General features: G+C 45.1%; 1 protein-coding gene across 1 annotated transcript in view; it reads right to left on the bottom strand.

The window, feature by feature from the left end:
* atp11b (ATPase phospholipid transporting 11B (putative)) overlaps positions 1-17408 on the bottom strand; it is a 190280-nt gene that overhangs the window by 37411 nt on the left and 135461 nt on the right. The window contains 3 exon segments of the mRNA XM_038817479.1: positions 4183-4348; positions 6419-6522; positions 17253-17318. Of these exon segments, the coding sequence (XP_038673407.1) occupies positions 4183-4348; positions 6419-6522; positions 17253-17318 (336 nt within the window).

A 17408-nucleotide genomic window follows, 5' to 3' on the forward strand; every position in this document is an offset into this window, starting at 1 on the left:
GATGAGGGGCAAGGTTGAGAAGGCAGGGCCTTCATGAATAACCTCAGCTGGCACGGGAATTGAACCTGTGATATTGGCCTCACTCTGCATCACAAACCTTTCCAGTACAGCTGCAGCACTGGAATCTACCCAGCAATGTGGTATGTCTTGTCCACAAAAAGAAAAAATCCAACCCAGCTAACTACCGTCCCACGACTCTTGGATCTTCAGAAGTGATGGAAAGTGTCATTGACTGCCTAATCAAGCACACTTACTCAGCAATAATCTATTCACTGATGCTCAGTTTAGGTTTCACCAAGGCCATTCAGCTCCTGGTCTCATTATCACCTTGGTCCAAACATGGAAAAAAAGAGCAGAGCTCAAGAGGCGAGGTGACCGTGACTGCCCTTGACATCAACACAGCATTTGACCAAGTGCAGCACTAAGAAGCCCAATCAAAACTGACGGTAATGGGAATCACGGGGAAAACTGCCCAATGGTCAGAGTCATACCAATTAAGGGGCAATTTAGCGTGACTAATCCACCTGTATTGTACATCGTTGGGTTGTGGGGGTGAGACCCACAGGGAGAATGTTCAAACTCCACACAGACAGTGACCCAAGGCCAGGATCGAACCAGGATCCTTGGCACCGTGAGGCAGCAGTGCTAACCACTGTGTCACCATGCTGCCCTGGTCAGAGTCATACCTAGCAGGATGGAAGATGGTTGGGGTTTTTGGAAATCAATCATCTCACTCCCAGAACACTGCTGCAGGGGTTCCGCAAGGAAGTGTCCCAGGCCAAACCCCATCTTCAACTGGTTCATCAATTAACTTCCCTCCATAACAAGTGCATCAAAGGATAGCTTTATACAGAAATGATACTAATACTGAACTGAAATCCAAATGGAATATTTATGGAACTAAGGTTAACACATCAGAATAAAATCACGGTGAAAGAGTGTGGAAGAATGAAAAGGACAATTAAAGATCTGGTAAAGAATCTGAAAGAAGCAAAGTAGATAACTCATAGCGCCAAGAACCTGGTTTAGATTCCCGGTTTGGGTCACTGTCTATGCGGAGTCTGCACGTTCTCCCATGTCTGCGTGGGTTTCCTCCCACAAATCCCGAATGACGTGCTCGTTAGGTGAATTGGACATTCTGAATTCTCCCTCAGTGTACTCGTACAGGCGCCGGAGTGTGGCGACTAGGGGATTTTCAATGTACCTTCATTGCAGTGGTAATGGAAGCCTACTTGTGACACTAATAAATATTATAGATTATTATTATTCATGTTTGTTCCTAGTCAGAACAACTTCACTTAGAGTCTGATCACATGATGCCCTGATGACATTATAGACCATGTGCAAATAGGCAGTTTATCTTCAGAGCCTATAGAGTAAACACCTTTGTTTGTACCTTCGTAGTCTGTAAGCCTATCCTTTAAAATTACCACAGAGAAAACTGGCAAAGAAGAGGTCGGAACCATGCTGTCAGACTTCTGAAGAAAATATAGAAAGATTGTTGATCTCTATACAGAAATCCGAAAAGGATTAAGAAGCTAAAAACTTTGCTACACTGAGGGTGCTGATTATTGGAAGCAGGCATCAAAAGGAACAAAAATGTAAACATCGATTTTGGAGGAAACATAGAAAAGAAGCTAGTCAAGTCCTCTGCCTGGAAAGATCTGGAACAGCACAGGGAGCACCTCAAGTAGCAAGTATCCTGTAACAATAGTTTAGCGCTGGAGGTGTTCCAAAACTTGGAAAGAAACAAGCTGAGCTCAGGGGTACCTTGTTCAGAAAAAAAAGCGAGTATTCTGTAGCACATTGTGCTCACGCAAGCTCTTTCCGCAAATTTGGGTAATGTTTCCCTCTCGAATAATCAAGAAACAAGATTCAAAGCTCGGGAAACTAAAGGCAAAAAAAAGGCAAAATGCAAACAATGTTTCCAGCTTTCATCTTAGTAATTGGTAGTTACCAGAAGTGTAGAGAGCAGTTCTGAACTGTTTTCCTAACAAAGAATTCATAAAACATTTCTTTTTAAAATAAGGTGCTGGGCAGAGGTTTTAATTTACATATAGAGTGTCATGAATTTTGAAGCATTTTCATGGGTGCAACAAGTCCCATTCAGTTGACGGCAACAATCAGCAAAGTGTCATGTGAGAGTACCTTTAAGAAATGGGTGCGTATATAAGTATCTGTAGTGAGAGTACCTTTAAGAAATGAGTGTTTATTACTGCAGTGATATCAGAGAGTGGGTGCAGCTGGGCTGTCTGTTAGCTTTTTACTTTTGTTTTTGAGAAGGCTGCAGGGTGTGTTTTAGTTTAGTTTTCAGTGTTGGAGCTGAAGCCAGACTAAGCAGGTGTACTGCTGTTCTCTCTGTCATCAAAAGACTATTTCTTGATCATTTAGTGAATTCAGAATTATACGTGTTTTCAGTAGTGAATTTAACCTGATGTGCTTCTGTTAAAGGTTTTGTTTTTAAGTTGTATGGATGTTAAAATGAAAGCTTAAAGGATTACTTAGTGTTGTATTCTTTGGGGGTTGTATTTGAATTAATGGTTGCGAAGATGTTCACTGTATGTTTTAAAAAGGTTAACTTGAGTTCATAGAATAAAGATGGTTTTGCTTTAAAAAAGACTTTTCCATTTCTGCTGTACCACACCTGTGGAGTGAGCCATGTACTCCCCATACCACAATCTATTAAAAGTTGTGGGTGAGGTGAACTCCATGATACACTTTGGGGTTCTCTAAACGCTGGCCCATAACACAAGTTACTGAACATCCTTCATCTCTAAATGCTGCTTCGCAGCAGAAATATATTTTCCAGCTTAGGAACTGTCAGAGATCAGCATATCAAAAATCAGCCTTTGATGTAACATACCAAGTGCTTCAGTTCAGCAAATATCATGCATCCATCAAATGCTTAAATCCTCATCTAGGTTGACCCTTACTCCAAGGCAACGAGCAGACTTATTTTTATGGATTCAATATGATCGTGTGTTTAATCATTGTTCAATCCAGACAAAATTGAAGAACAATTCCGCGGTGCATATTACAAGCTTTGTCCACATTTTGTGCAATGGTTCCTGTACATTTTAATTACTTTTAAGTTCCTGCTAAAATGTGTGGCAAAAGATTCATCAAGTCTGATTTGAAACTTGCAAATATTTAACATTGTTCTGTATTAAGAGGTGTGTATATCATTAGATATACCATTGCTGACTGAAACCAAAAAGTAGAATTTTGTTAAAAGCAGCAAACAGCAACCTTGCTTCACAAACAAAAACATATGAAGCAACATTCTTTGATTAAAGTTGTAGATAAACCAATATAATCTGCCATTATATCATGTAAACATGAAATCAAATTTAAGATATGATTGAACCCGGGCCCTTGGCGCTGTAGGAAGTAGTGCTAACCACTACGCCACCCAAATTTAAAATATGCATGCTTGTATGAAATATTAATATAAAATGTTTTGCGTTCATGTTTACTTGATGGATAGCATGGTGATTACTTTATATGTTGAAAGTAGAACAATCACCCCATAAACCTATCATAGCAAGTTAAGCATGCTTGCACCTTTAAAATGTTTATGCTGTGACTCCTGACATGTCACACACACATGGACAAATCAGTAAAATAACATTTATTTTGAGGGTTACACTGCAACTTTCATATTATGCCAGAATATTTATACTGTTGCCATGTTATTTTTCTTATCCTATGCACAAATTAACAGGATACATCTTCTGTCATCAACCAATCACAAAACAACACTGGCATATTGTAACGATTATGAAACTGGAGTTACACTTGCATGTGGTGAAAGAGCAAAACATTACTTAATATTAACCCACTTTGACTACAACTTTTGCCTAACATTTAGCACAAAAGCACATGCATAGCAGATTATAGTATCAACTTGCTAATGCTGATTTAAAAATCAATGGGAAACTATTGTATTGTACGCTTGGACAGCAGCTAAGAACATACAGACCATGATCACTATATGGTATCCATCTGATATGAGCAACAGATTTATATAATTTTACATCTAAAATTCACAAAAATCAAACCAAAATACCAAATGTTATTCAACTGGATTTTTTTTCCTGGCAACTTGCATACAAATTTTAACTCAAAAGATAAATTACAATGCATCTGAATGTGCTGGTGTTGATACAGGGGGACACTTACCTGTGATCTTTGTAGCAAGGTAGGTCGTGTGTGTCTCCAGAATACTTTCCTTAGGACATCCAGGAACAAGCAAGCAACTACTATAACAACAATGCCAAGCCAAGCGGAAGCACTGGACAGCAACTGAGAAAAGACAAAGTACATGTCTTGTTCCTTCAAAAATGGCCTGTAAAGAATGAAATTGGAGATTATACACACTAAATAAATTTTGCTGCAAAATCCGATGAAGCTCCTCTTTAATCCCAGACCATACCTTTTTAAAAAAAAAACCTCTCTCAATGCAATAAATTCCAAATATCTAAATTTACATTGACAATACCTTAGATGACATCAGAACTAAAGACATAAATTTAATAAGCTTTCATGTAATGACATGCCATTCAACACATCCAAAAATCGAATTTGTATCCATAAAAACATGAGGATAGTAGTTTCCAATGGCTTGACAATCCAACCCACGTTCTCTATTTTTAACCACAGGATTCTCAGTATATTTGCATCATTTACATTTCTCTTCCGACATACCTTAAAATAACCTTTATTCTAGCCACTGCAATTCAATGTCCAAATTAATCAGTTATTTCTGTATTGCACTACCAGTGTACAGAATTAGTAAACAGAATTGATTTCCAAATGGACATTCATTCTAAGAAATGTCCAGAATGAGATCATCTATACCCAGTTGAGTCAACCATATTGCTGTGGATCTGGAGTTACATATAGACCAGACCAGGTATGGATGGCAAAATTTCCTTCCTTTTTTTGAAAATACAGATTTAGAGTACCCCATTATGTTTTCCAATTAAGGGGCAATTTAACATGGCTACTCTCCTGCGCTACTTTGGGTTGTGGGGGTGAAACCCACACAGACACGGGGAGAATGTGCAAACTCCTCACGGATAGCGACCTGGGTCGGGATCCGAACCCGGGACTTCAGCACCATAGGCAGCAATGCTAACCACTGTGCCACCGTGCTGCCCTAAAGTTTCCTTCCCTAAAATATATTCGTGAAACCAGATGGTTTTTTTTTTTCCTTTGCAAACATCAACAATTGTCGTCATCATCAGATTTTGTTTCCAGATTTCCTTTTTTGAATTCAAATTTCATTATCTGCTGTGGTGGGATTCGAACCCAGGTCCCCAGAGCCCACTGACAATACCACTATGTCATAGAACATAGAACATAGAACAGTACAGCACAGAACAGGCCCTTCGGCCCTCAATGTTGTGCCGAGCCATGATCACCCCACTTAAACCCACGTAACCCCGTAACCCAACAATCCCCCCATTAACCTTACACTACGGGCAATTTAGCATGGCCAATCCACCTAACCCGCACATCTTTGGACTGCCTCCACATTTAGGTTTAACCTAAAAGCAATGACGCCAATACCTTAAATGTGTACACATGTTGGCTTCTGAGCTCAAAATAGTTATGCAAATGAACAAACTGTATAACTGCATATAGCATATTCCACTTTTACAGTTTAAGTACAATTTTGCACTTGGGCAGATTATTTGTAGTTGAAGGACAGCAAATATAGCATTTTCCTTGCTTTAGTGTCCAGCATTATATAAAACAGTTGGACACTTTGGGTACAGAGCTTCCTCATTCTCCTCCGTAATATGCTTTAATTCCAACTTTAGAATAGCACTGCGTTGCTACAATACAAATTTTCCATCTCCTACACCATCCATCCTTACAGCTGCTGTGCGACAATGTAGTCCCAGTTCTTATGGACAGCTGGTGCTATTTTTGTAATGGACTTGAATGTCACTACTACAATTGGGTTGAGACGGTTATTTTTCCAGAAAACCATTACAAACAACATAGACTTTCTTCACTCCTGAATTGATTATTAATTTAAGTCTCGGATATGATTCACTGCACTATTCTTCATTAGAGATTATATTTTATATTCAGGGAACACAACATCTTTCACCATTTTCTAATTTTGACTTCAGTTTTATTTTATAGTATTGCTACAGAGCTTGGATGTTAAAATGTTCATTCCTACAAAAGAAAATGTACACACGCTATTTAAATCTCATGGCTATTGTATGCAACTATTGGGAAAAAAGCTATCGAGTGGCTGCAACCAAGAACTGAAATATGATACTAACATACAAGGTCCACATCTAAAGCTGCAGATTAGTGGAACTTTCTAATGAAGAACATTTAAATTACATTTCCAAAATTGTATTTTTTTTTAAATATTCTACAAATCACTACTTACCAAAGTATTGCTCCATAAAGCAAAGAGAATGCAAAGTAAAATACTATCGATCCCCAGGTAACAAAGTGGTTTATCCAGGTCCAGTAGTGAGTCTCAATCCCAAGCTTGTGGTTTTTGGAGAGAGGTTGGCAAGGAAAAAAAAAAAGGAGAGAGAGAGAGAGAGAGAAAAAGAGTGAGTTGCTGGGAAAAAAGCAAAGGTACCAGACGAGTCAGCATAAAACAAAATGCTACCACAACCAAATTATAAGATATTCCAATTAAACTAAAAGCATTATTTGAATCATAATTTCCATTTTCACATTAGTAAATTTTAAGGAGTTAATATTCTGAACCAGTTAACAATGGGAAACAAAGTGGGTTTTTCAATAGTTTTTAAATTAATTAGATTTCCTCTGTGTGCAAAAGGTGATACATCAGGAACCTCAAGCACTTTACCAAGGACAAATTGTTCAGTAACAGTGGTACCATAACTAAATTCCTTAGTTCCTTCACTGTCGCCAGGGGCGAAATCCTGGAACTCCTTTCCTAACAGCACTGAAGGTGTTCCTACAACACATGGATGGCAGTGAGGAGATGTGGTTTCCAAAAATATACTTTACTCAAATTAACTGACGGTACATTACATAACAGCTCACATTTGAGATTATATAAAGTACATACATATCAGTTTATTTCAGGTACCTCATTACCTCAGGTGCCTGACTACACTTGTCATTACAGGTTACATTTGCAATGTACAGTTACATTTCATGTCAAGGATTCCCTAGTGCATACAGCCAGAGGGGTTTTAAAACTGTTACTGAGTAGATAGTTTTGAAGAGAGAGGTACGTGTAAAGTACCATTCATTTAACAAAGCAATAAGAGTCCGAGACAGAGTAAATAAGAGCACCTTCTAATGATAGCTGATAATCTAGAAATGTACACAGAGAAATTTCAATGGCAGGGTCATATATCCAAGGGATAATCATCCTGCAGATCAAAGGCAAACCCATTTTTGGAGTACCTTACATGAATTAGATCAGAATGGGAAAGGCGCATCCTAATTTCTTTGGTCCATTGAGATAACAAGAAAACCTTCATTTATATAATATTGACAAGGAAATTCAATGAACAGGAATAAACTTAATTGCCCTCATAGCCATACATTTGTGAAAAGATGAAGGTGCAATATCAGGACGTTTCTTTTGCCCGCAGAGGACAGGTCTCAGCATATGAATCATAAGTGAGCTAGACCTCGAGCCCTACTGATAATTATAAATTGGTTGTCAATGTAATTCACTGCCAATGAGTGAATTTATGTGACAATGCAAAGCCAGTACATAGGTCATACATCCCAAACACTGGGTGGATCGTATCAAACAGCAAGTCCCTTTGACTGCTCGCAATGGGGAGAGTACTGACCATACTCAACCAATTGGTGCTTCCAAATTCAGAACATAAAAGTCCAACATTCAATGTGATTTCACAATTGGGCAGCATTTGGTGAACAATCTAGAATGTGTTAAGAATGTTTGATCAAACAAAATCATGGGAGACAATAGTTCCCTGATACATTCTCCATGGCAATGTCTCAACCCATCAGAACCAACTTAACAACCATTCTCCATGGCAATGTCTCAACTCATCAGAGCCAACTTACCAACCAGTTAGCTCCCTATTCTCATGGAATATAAATTGTTTCTCTTTTTGACACGTGGCACTGTGTTTGCCCTGATGAGCACAAGATGAAAAATTGACTGCATATCTCTTTTCTCAGCAAAACCTAAATCCTGTATGACCAAGCGCAGATTGAAATTTTGTTTTCTGAAAATGCTCTTCGATTTCTGCTGCATGTTCTAGTTTGTGGCATACAGCTAAGGAACTAACCTATTTAGAAAAGCACTTAATTCTAGAGTCAGGTCCAAGTTCTCAGCTGGAAATAATTCAAGATACTGAGTTTCAGTGCTTTGGGAAAATACTTTTACCAGTGAGAAAGAAGTTGTCTTTATTTTTGGTGCACACAATCCCTGCTCACCTAGGCATTTATTGCTTTTAGAAAGTATATTTATTAAGCTCACTATTGGATTCAAAACACTAGAGGTTCAAAAAAAGCACCAGGACATATGACCTTGACCAGCAAATTCCAATTTGCAAGGTCCGTTAAGCAAAGAGCAATCATAATCATGACTCAAGGGTATGTTTACTCAACAATTTAATTTTGTGATCTTAAGGACAGTGTCACATTATCAGTGCATTGTTAGAACAAGGTGTAACATAGCACGACACTGTATTAGCAATGCAAACAGAGATATATGCATACAGCGCTCTCTCATGCACAAAAACACATTCACAGTGTGGAATTACTGGACTCCGTTTTATGCTGCTTTGATACCATTTTTAGCAGTAGTGAAAAGCATAAACAAAATCTGTACAAGGAAATCGTAGCATCAAGTTTTCAGGAAATCACTATGCATTATCTATAGTTTCAGTACAATGAATAGTTTCTATATTTCAAAATATAACAGGTCCAAATGATATGTAAACCATTCTTCCTTAGTTAGTAATTTTTGCATGGTTGATCACTTCTCTTCTCATTTGTCTTCGCCTCCCACCCATCGGCATGGACAAGGTGTAAAATTCTACGATTATCACAACCACAAGTAGCAGTCACTAGTCAAAAGGCCTAACAATTCACTAGACTCTGGTCAAAAAGTTTCCATTTCTGCTTGTCTGATCTTATTCAGTGGAACCATGCTGCAACCAAAAATCAACAGAGTGGTAATGAGGATAACCATACTCTCCATACATCATCTCTCATTTACCATTTTAAATTTCACAAGGCTAGTCATGGTCCCATGCTAGAAAGATGTTGCACGGGATCCTCTCAAAACTGAGAGAGGGGTCGCTGGGGGCTGCCATGACGATCTTGCGGTCGCTAGGGGTTGACACGACAATCTTGGGCTGCATTTCCACTCTCGAACACAAAGCCTTGCGAATCGAGAGCAATGACCAGCCCAACAATGGCCCTGCACCGCAACTCAGCACAAAACTCCCAATCCAATCACACAGTCCACAAACTGCGGACATCACGGAATGCTGTACAGATGCTGCATGTTGATGTTGATTTTTGATAGAAATTAAATTCTGAGCTATATTTGTTTTCCTTGTTGATATGCCCAAGACACCTTGGAAAGCCAGTCCTCTGCCTGCCCCCTTTACAGCTTGGGTTTTGCACAATGAAGCCAAGCTCACAATCAGCCTCCAGGTAGCATTTTAAACGTTAGTTTGGGGGGGGGGGGGGGGGGGGAGAGAAGAACTGTGTGCCAGGAAGACAGGACTTCTCTCGACTAAAGACATTCTTGGTACAAATGGCTACTTTGGGCCTGTTACTGGCTTCAATACTGGTGAGGACCGTCCAGCTTTCCCAAGACCCTCCTCTTCCAGATTTGGATGCATTGGAGGCAGCAGCAGCCACTAAGGAGCTGCCCAGTATCCTGATCCCAGCCTCCACCATGGATATTGAACCACCTCTTCTTTCGTATTCAGTTTCTTGCCTTCAACATGACAGTGTGTGTCAGGCTGGTCATCAAGAATCTGGTCAAAGTGATTGGTCTCCTGCATGGCTGCAGCAAGGCCGTCCAGATGAACTGCCCCAGCACCAAAAATCACAGGTTCCTTCCTGTTATGTATCAGAGTAACAGCATTGGCTGGTGTAATGTCACATGTTACACAGTGACATCATCAGAGTATTTTGCCGGCTTTTGTGGATAAACACCGTGCATTATGTTATACAAAATCTAATTATGCCACCTCGGATTCTCTCTTCGCGGCTACAACAATAAACATAAAAGAGAAACTGCCGATGAAATCTGGGCTGTACAAAAAAAGGGAGAAGAACAACTTTTGACGATGATTTTGAGAGGCAGAAGAAGGAATCATCGATGGAGATTCAGGACCATGCAGCACTGGGAGTGAGTTTGGGAGAAATATCACTGACTTCTAAGGCAAGATCATCACTGTGGCAAGTAAGAACTCAAGTAAATATCTGGACACTACAGGTTTTAGAGGGGCGTCGGCAAATCATTTGCTTGATTGTAACAGCCACTAGTGCAAGTAAAAATGTTTTCAAAAAGGAAAAAAAGCTATCAGAAAGAGTAGAATCCTGGATTAGCTGTACGAGGGCCATCCCGGTGCAGTTAGAATGAAGGTGTTGGTGAGAAACTACATCTGGTGGCCTGGGTTGGATGCCCAAATAGAGGAGAAAGTGGGGTCATGTCAAATTTGTGCTGCATCAAGAAACCTCCACTATAATATTTACATCAATGGGAATGGCCTACCAGGCAATGGTAAAGTACCCATGTTGATTATGTGGGACCAGTCAAAGGACACATGCTTTTGGTCATGGTTGATGCGCATTCGAAGTGGTCGGAGGTTGCCATCATGAAATTAACAATTACGGAACAGACCATAGAAAGGCTTGACGAGGTGTTTGCAACATTCTGTTGACCTGAACAACTCGTGAGCGATAATGGTACACAGTTCACATCGGCCGAAGGGGTGTGGCAACTGCCATATCAGATCTGCCTACTACCATCCAGCTACCAACAGCTTAGCTGAATGCTTCGTACAACTGCTCAGAAGCATGCTGAGAAGGTTTCAAGGGATAAAATCTCTGCCTCAACGTGTCAATAGCTTTCTACTGACATACAGAAACACTGCCCATTCAGCACAAAGCTCACCGTCTAAACTGATGTTAATAGGAAACTATGTTTGACCTTTTGACTCCCCTTTCAACTTCAGAGATAGTCAGGCAAACATCAGATGCAAGAGGCTAGAAGGGGACTACATTCCAAAAGTTGTCTTTGACCATGGGTAATGTGTTTTTGCCGAGAAATTATACCTCGGGCAATCGGATGATCGGATCATTGAGGGTGCAGAGGGTGGGATACATTTAAAAATGATGGAATTCCATAGGGGGGGGGGGGGGGGGGGGGGGGGAGAAAGAGAGAGAGAGAGGATAAGGTGGATGTTTGCGAGGAAACCTTTGTACACTTTAAAACCACCATAGACTAATTGGGCTAAATGACCTGTCCCTATGTTGTATATTCCAAATAACACTTTTGTTTGAATGAATTTTGACACTGATACAAATTTTATATTTCTTTTAAAAAAAAATATTTTTATTGAAATTTATGAAAAATGTATAACAAAACAATAACAATAATAAAACACCCACCGGACCCGTAACAACGCATATAACGAGCCCCCCCCCACCCCCCCCCCAAACCCGATGAACAACAAAATAAATTCAAAATAAATTAAATTAACATAAACAATACCCCCCCGAACCCCCCTCGGGTTGCCGCTGCTGCTGACCTAGTTCCCTATCGTTGAGCCAGAAAGTCGAGGAAAGGATGCCAACGCCTAAAGAACCCTTGTACCGACCCCCTCAAGGCGAATTTAACCTTCTCCAGCTCAATGAATCCCGCCATGTCATTGATCCAGGTCTCCACGCTTGGGGGACTCGCATCTTTCCATTGCAACAAGATCCTCCGCCGGGCTACTAGGGACGCAAAGGCCAAAACACCGGCCTCTTTCACCTCCTGCACTCCCTGCTCCACCCCAACCCCAAATATCGCGAGTCCCTAGCCTGGCTTGACCCTGGACCCTACCACCCTCGACACCGTCCTCGCCACCCCCTGCCAGAATTCCCCCAGTGCCGGGCAGCCCAAAACATATGGGCATGGTTCGCTGGGCTCCCCGAACACCTAATGCACCTGTCCTCACCCCCAAAAAACCTGCTCATCCTCATCCTGGACATATGAGCCCTGTGCAGTACCTTGAACTGGATGAGGCCAAGCCTCGCACATGAAGAGGAGGAGTTCACCCTCTCCAGGGCGTTCGCCCATGTCCCCTCCTCAATCTGCTCCCACAGCTCCACTTCCCACTTAGCCTTCAGCTCCTCTACTGACGCCTCCTCCACCTCCTGCATCACCTAGTAGATGTCAGACACCTCCCCATCCCCGACCCACACCCCTGACAGCACCCTATCTCTTACCCCCCGCGGGGGCAGCAAAGGGAACCCCTCCACCTGCCGCCTAGCAAACGCCTTGACCTGAAGGTACCGGAACATATTCCCCGGAGGTGAGCTCAAACTTCTCCTCCAACTCACCCAGGCTCGCAAACCTCCCGTCAATGAACAGGTCTCCCAACTTTCCTATGCCCGCCCTGTGCCACCCCAGGAACCCGCCATCAATGTTCCCTGGGACAAACCGGTGGTTCCCCCGCAGCGGGGCCTCCACCGAGCCACCCACTTCCCCCCTGTGTCGCCTCTACTGCCCCCAAATCTTGAGGTTAGCCGCCACCACCGGCCTTGTGGTGTACCTCGTTGGAGGGAGCGGCAACGGTGCCGTTACCAGTGCCTTCAGGCTCGTGCCTCCGCAGGACGCCCTCTCCATCCGTTTCCATGCTGCCCCCTCCCCATCCATTACCCACTTGCGTACCATCGAGACATTAGCCGCCCAATAGTACCCAGAGAGGTTGGGCAGCGCCAGCCCCCCTCTATCCCTGCCCCGCTCCAAAAAGACCCTCCTCACCCTCGGAGTCCCATGCACCCAAACAAATCCCGTGATGCTATTATTCACCCTCCTAAAAAAGGCCCTCGGAATAAGAATGGGGAGGCACTGGAACAAAAACAAAAACCTCGGGAGCACCGTCATTTTAACGGACTGTACTCTACCCGCCAACGACAGCGGCAGCATGTCCCACCTTTTAAACTCCTCCTCCATCTGCTCCACCAACCTAGTAAAATTAAGCTTATGCAAAGTCCCCCAACTCCTAGCGACCTGAACCCCCAGGTACCTAAAACTCCTCACTGCCCTTTTTAGCGGGACCTATCAATCCCCTCCTCCTGATCTCCCGGGTGTACAACAAACAGCTCGCTCTTGCCCAGGTTTAACTTGTAGCCTGAGAAACTCCCAAACTCAGCAAGAATCTCCATCACCTCTGGCATTCCCCCCATCGGGTCTGCTACATACAGCAACAAGTCATCTGCATAAAGTGACACTCGGTGCACCTCCCCACCCCGCACCAGACCCCTCCACCTCCCCAACTTCCTTAGCGCCATGGCCAGAGGCTCAATTACCAACGAAAAAAGCAAGGGGCACAGGGGACACCCCTTCCTCATCCCACGGTAGAGCCTGAAGTACTCGGACCTCCTCCCATTTGTTGCTACACTCGCCATCGGGGCCTCGTACAGCAACCTCACCCATTTAATAAACCCCTCCCCAAACCCGAACCTCTCCAACACCTCCCACAAGTACCCCCACTCAACCCTATCAAAGGCCTTCTCCGCATCTAATGCCACCACAATCTCCGTCTCTCCTTCTGCCGCCGGCATCATTATCACATTTAGCAGCCTTCGCACGTTAGTGTTCAGCTGCCTCCACTTCACAAAACCCGTCTGATCTTCATGTATCACCCCCGGCACACAGTCCTCTATTCTAGTGGCCAAGATCTTCGCCAGCAACTTGGCGTCCACGTTCAACAGTGAAATTGGCCTATATGAACCCCAGTGCAGGGGAGCCTTATCTCGCTTCAGGATCAGGGAAATCAGCGCCCGTGACATCGTCGGGGGCAAAACTCCCCCCTCCCATGCCTCGTTAAAGGTCCGAACCAGCAGGGGGCTCAACAGGTCCGCATATTTTTTATAAAATTCAACCGGGAACCCATCCGGTCCCGGCGCCTTCCCCGACTACATGTGGCCAATCCCTCTAACCAGCAACTCCAACTCGATCAGCGCCCCCAGTCCCTCCACCTGCACCCTTGGAAATCGCAGCCTGTCCAAAAAAAAACTCTCCATTTCCCCCCACCACCGGCGGCTCCGACCGGTACAGTTCACTGTGGAAGTCCCTGAAGACCCCATTGACCTCTACCCCCTTCCGCACCACATTCCCACCCCTATCCTTTACTCCACCAATCTCCCTAGCCGTGACCCGCTTGCGGAGCTGATGCGCCAGCATCCTGCTCACCTTCTCTCCATATTCGCAGACCGCTCCCTGCGCCTTCCTCCACTGTGTCTCCGCCTTTCTGGTGGTCAATAAATCAAACTTAGCCTGCAGGCTACGCCGCTCCCCCAACAATCCCTCCTCCGGGGCCTCCGCATATCTCCTATCTACACACAGCAGCTCCCGTACCAGTCTCTCCCTCTCCCTCCTCTCCCTGTGGGCTCAGATGGAAATCAGCTTCCCCCTAATCACTGCCTTCAGAGCCTCCCACACCATCCCCACCCGGACCTCCCCAGTATCATTGAACTCGAGGTACCTCTCAATACATCCCCGGACCCTCCTACACACCTCCTCATCAGCCAACAACCCCACATCCAGACGCCAAAGCGGGCGCTGGTCCTGCACCTCCCCCATCTTCAGATCCACCCAATGCGGAGCATGGTCCGAAATCGCTATAGCCGAATATTCGGCATCCTCCACCCTCGGGACCAGCCCCCTACTCAGGACAAAAAAATCAGTACGGGAATAAACCCTGTGCACGTGGGTGAAAAAAAAAAAAAAGAGTACTCCCGAGCCCTCGGCCTCCCAAACCTCCAGGGATCCACCCCTCCCATCTGGTCCATAAACCCCCTCAACACCTTGGCCGCCGCTGGGCTCCTGCCCGTCCTAGAACTAGAATGATCCAGTAGGGGATCCAGCACCATATTGAAGTCCCCTCCCATGATCAGGCCCCCCGCCTCCAGGTCAGGAATGCTGCCCAACATATGCCTCATGAAACCAGCATCATCCCAATTTGGGGCGTATACATTTACCAACACCACCCTCTCCCCCTGCAGCTTACCGCTCACCATCACATATCTGCTGCCACTATCAGCCACCACCTCAGACGCCTCAAATGCCACCCTCGGGTTCTTCGCGTCGAGCCCTGAATGGAAAACTTGCCCCACCCACCCCTTCCTCAGACGAACCTGGTCCGCCACCTTCAGGTGGGTCTCCTGAAGCATGTCCATGTCCACCTTCAGCCCCTTCAGATGCAAAAACACCCGGGCCCGCTTAACCGGCCCATTCAACCCCCTCACGTTCCACGTGATCAGCCGGATCAGGGGGCACCCCTCCCCCGCCGACTAGCCATAGCCCATCGACTGCTCGCCCCGGGCCAGCACCTCCCACTCGGCCCGTTTCCATGGCGATAGAACCTCACCCCGGCCCGCACCAGCTCCTCTCTGGCCAGTCCAGCAGCAACCCGGTATCCCCCACCCCTCCCCTTCCAGGCTAGGACCCCTCCTAGCTGCGACACTCCCTCCACAGTGCTCCCGTGAGCCAGTTGACTTCTGCTGACCCCGGCAGCACCCGCCCTAACTCCGACCCCTCCCGATATGGGGTCACCCCGCCCCCTGCAGCAGCTCCTTGGCACCGCTTCAGCGCGGGAAAACAGAACTGATATCCACGCCCCTTGCCTCCAGCTCCACCCCCTTCGTCCAGAGGAAAGGCCGCGCTTTCACACTGCCCCGCCCCACCCCACCCACGCAGCTCCCAAATAGCAGTCCCAACCCATCCACCAACCCCGTACAAAACAAACAGACCCCCAACACTCCCCTTAAACCACAAAACCATAACCAACACCATCCGAAAACAGAAAAAGAAACAGAATAGCCAGCAACAGCATAAACAGTGATACAAAAAAACCCCCACAGTCCCCAATCCCTAGTTCGAGTCCAACGTTTCAGCCTGCACAAAGGCCCACGCCTCCTCCGGGGACTAAAAATAGTGATGCCGGTCTTTGTAGGTGACCCACAAGCGCCAGCATGCTGAATTTCACATGCCTGCTGTGGAGCACCGCCTTCGTCCGGTTGAACCCGGCCCTCCGCTTAGCCACCTCCGCACTCCAGTCCTGGTAGATGCGCACTACCGAATTCTCCCACTTGTTGCTCCTCACCTTCTTGGCCCATCGCAGCACACACACCCGGTCAATGAACCGATGGAACTGCACCAGCACCGCCCGCGGGGGGTTCATTCGCCTTAGGCCGCCTGGCCAGTACTCTGTGGGTCCCCTCCAGCTCCAGGGGCAGATGGAAAGATCCTACCCCCACCAGCGAGTTCAGCATCACGGCCACGTAAGCCGGCAGGTCCGACCCCTCCACGAGGCCCAGGATCCGCAAGTTCTTTCTCCTTGACCGAAACTCCATCTCCTCAAAACGATCTTGCCACTTTTTGTGGAGCGCCTCGTGCATCTCTACCTTCCCCACGAGGGCCGAGACCTCATCCTCGCGCTCAGAGGCCTGTTGCTGCAACTCAAGGATCGCTGCACCCTGGGTTGTCTGCAGCTTACTTGTAGTAACTTTCAAACAGTCCAGCAACTCCACTTTCAGCTCCGTAAAGTAGCGCAGAAGGGCCGCCTGCTGCTCCTGCGCCCACTGCCTCCACCGGCCGCCATTTTGTCCACCTTCCCCCGCTTTTCCAGGGGAGCTGCTGCCGTTTTTTCCTCGGCCCACTCCGGGTCCGCACCATAAATCCCGGGGGTATTACTCCAGACCCCTTCACACACCGGGAATCCCTGCCGTTTGGGGCCCTTAAAAGATCCCACAAGTCCTACGAAAGTGGGAGCTGCTGAACGTGCGGCTTAGCTCCGCATTGCCGCCACCGGAAGTCCAAATTTTATATTTCATATAATGCAGAGCTGACAAGTTAGCCTTCAGAATCAGTAATAATTCTTAATTTTATGATGACACTTATTTATAGAAATACATGTCATTCAATGAAATCGGCACAAGAGAATGCATATTAGCACAAACATAATTCAATAAAATGCTCTTATTTCTTCGGTTCTCAGCCTTAATAATACACCTACCTTTAATGTAACAGTAATAAACATAACTGTGAACACCAGAAAGCCAAACGTCCAGTTTCCAAATTTCTAAATATAAAAAGCAGCAAGTTAAAATTCAAATCCAAATCCTCCAGAATTCTCACAAATAATGCACATTAATGACAAAGAAAATGGATA

Source organism: Scyliorhinus canicula, chromosome 13 (genome assembly GCF_902713615.1).
Source record: "Scyliorhinus canicula chromosome 13, sScyCan1.1, whole genome shotgun sequence".
Classification (NCBI taxonomy): domain Eukaryota; kingdom Metazoa; phylum Chordata; class Chondrichthyes; order Carcharhiniformes; family Scyliorhinidae; genus Scyliorhinus; species Scyliorhinus canicula.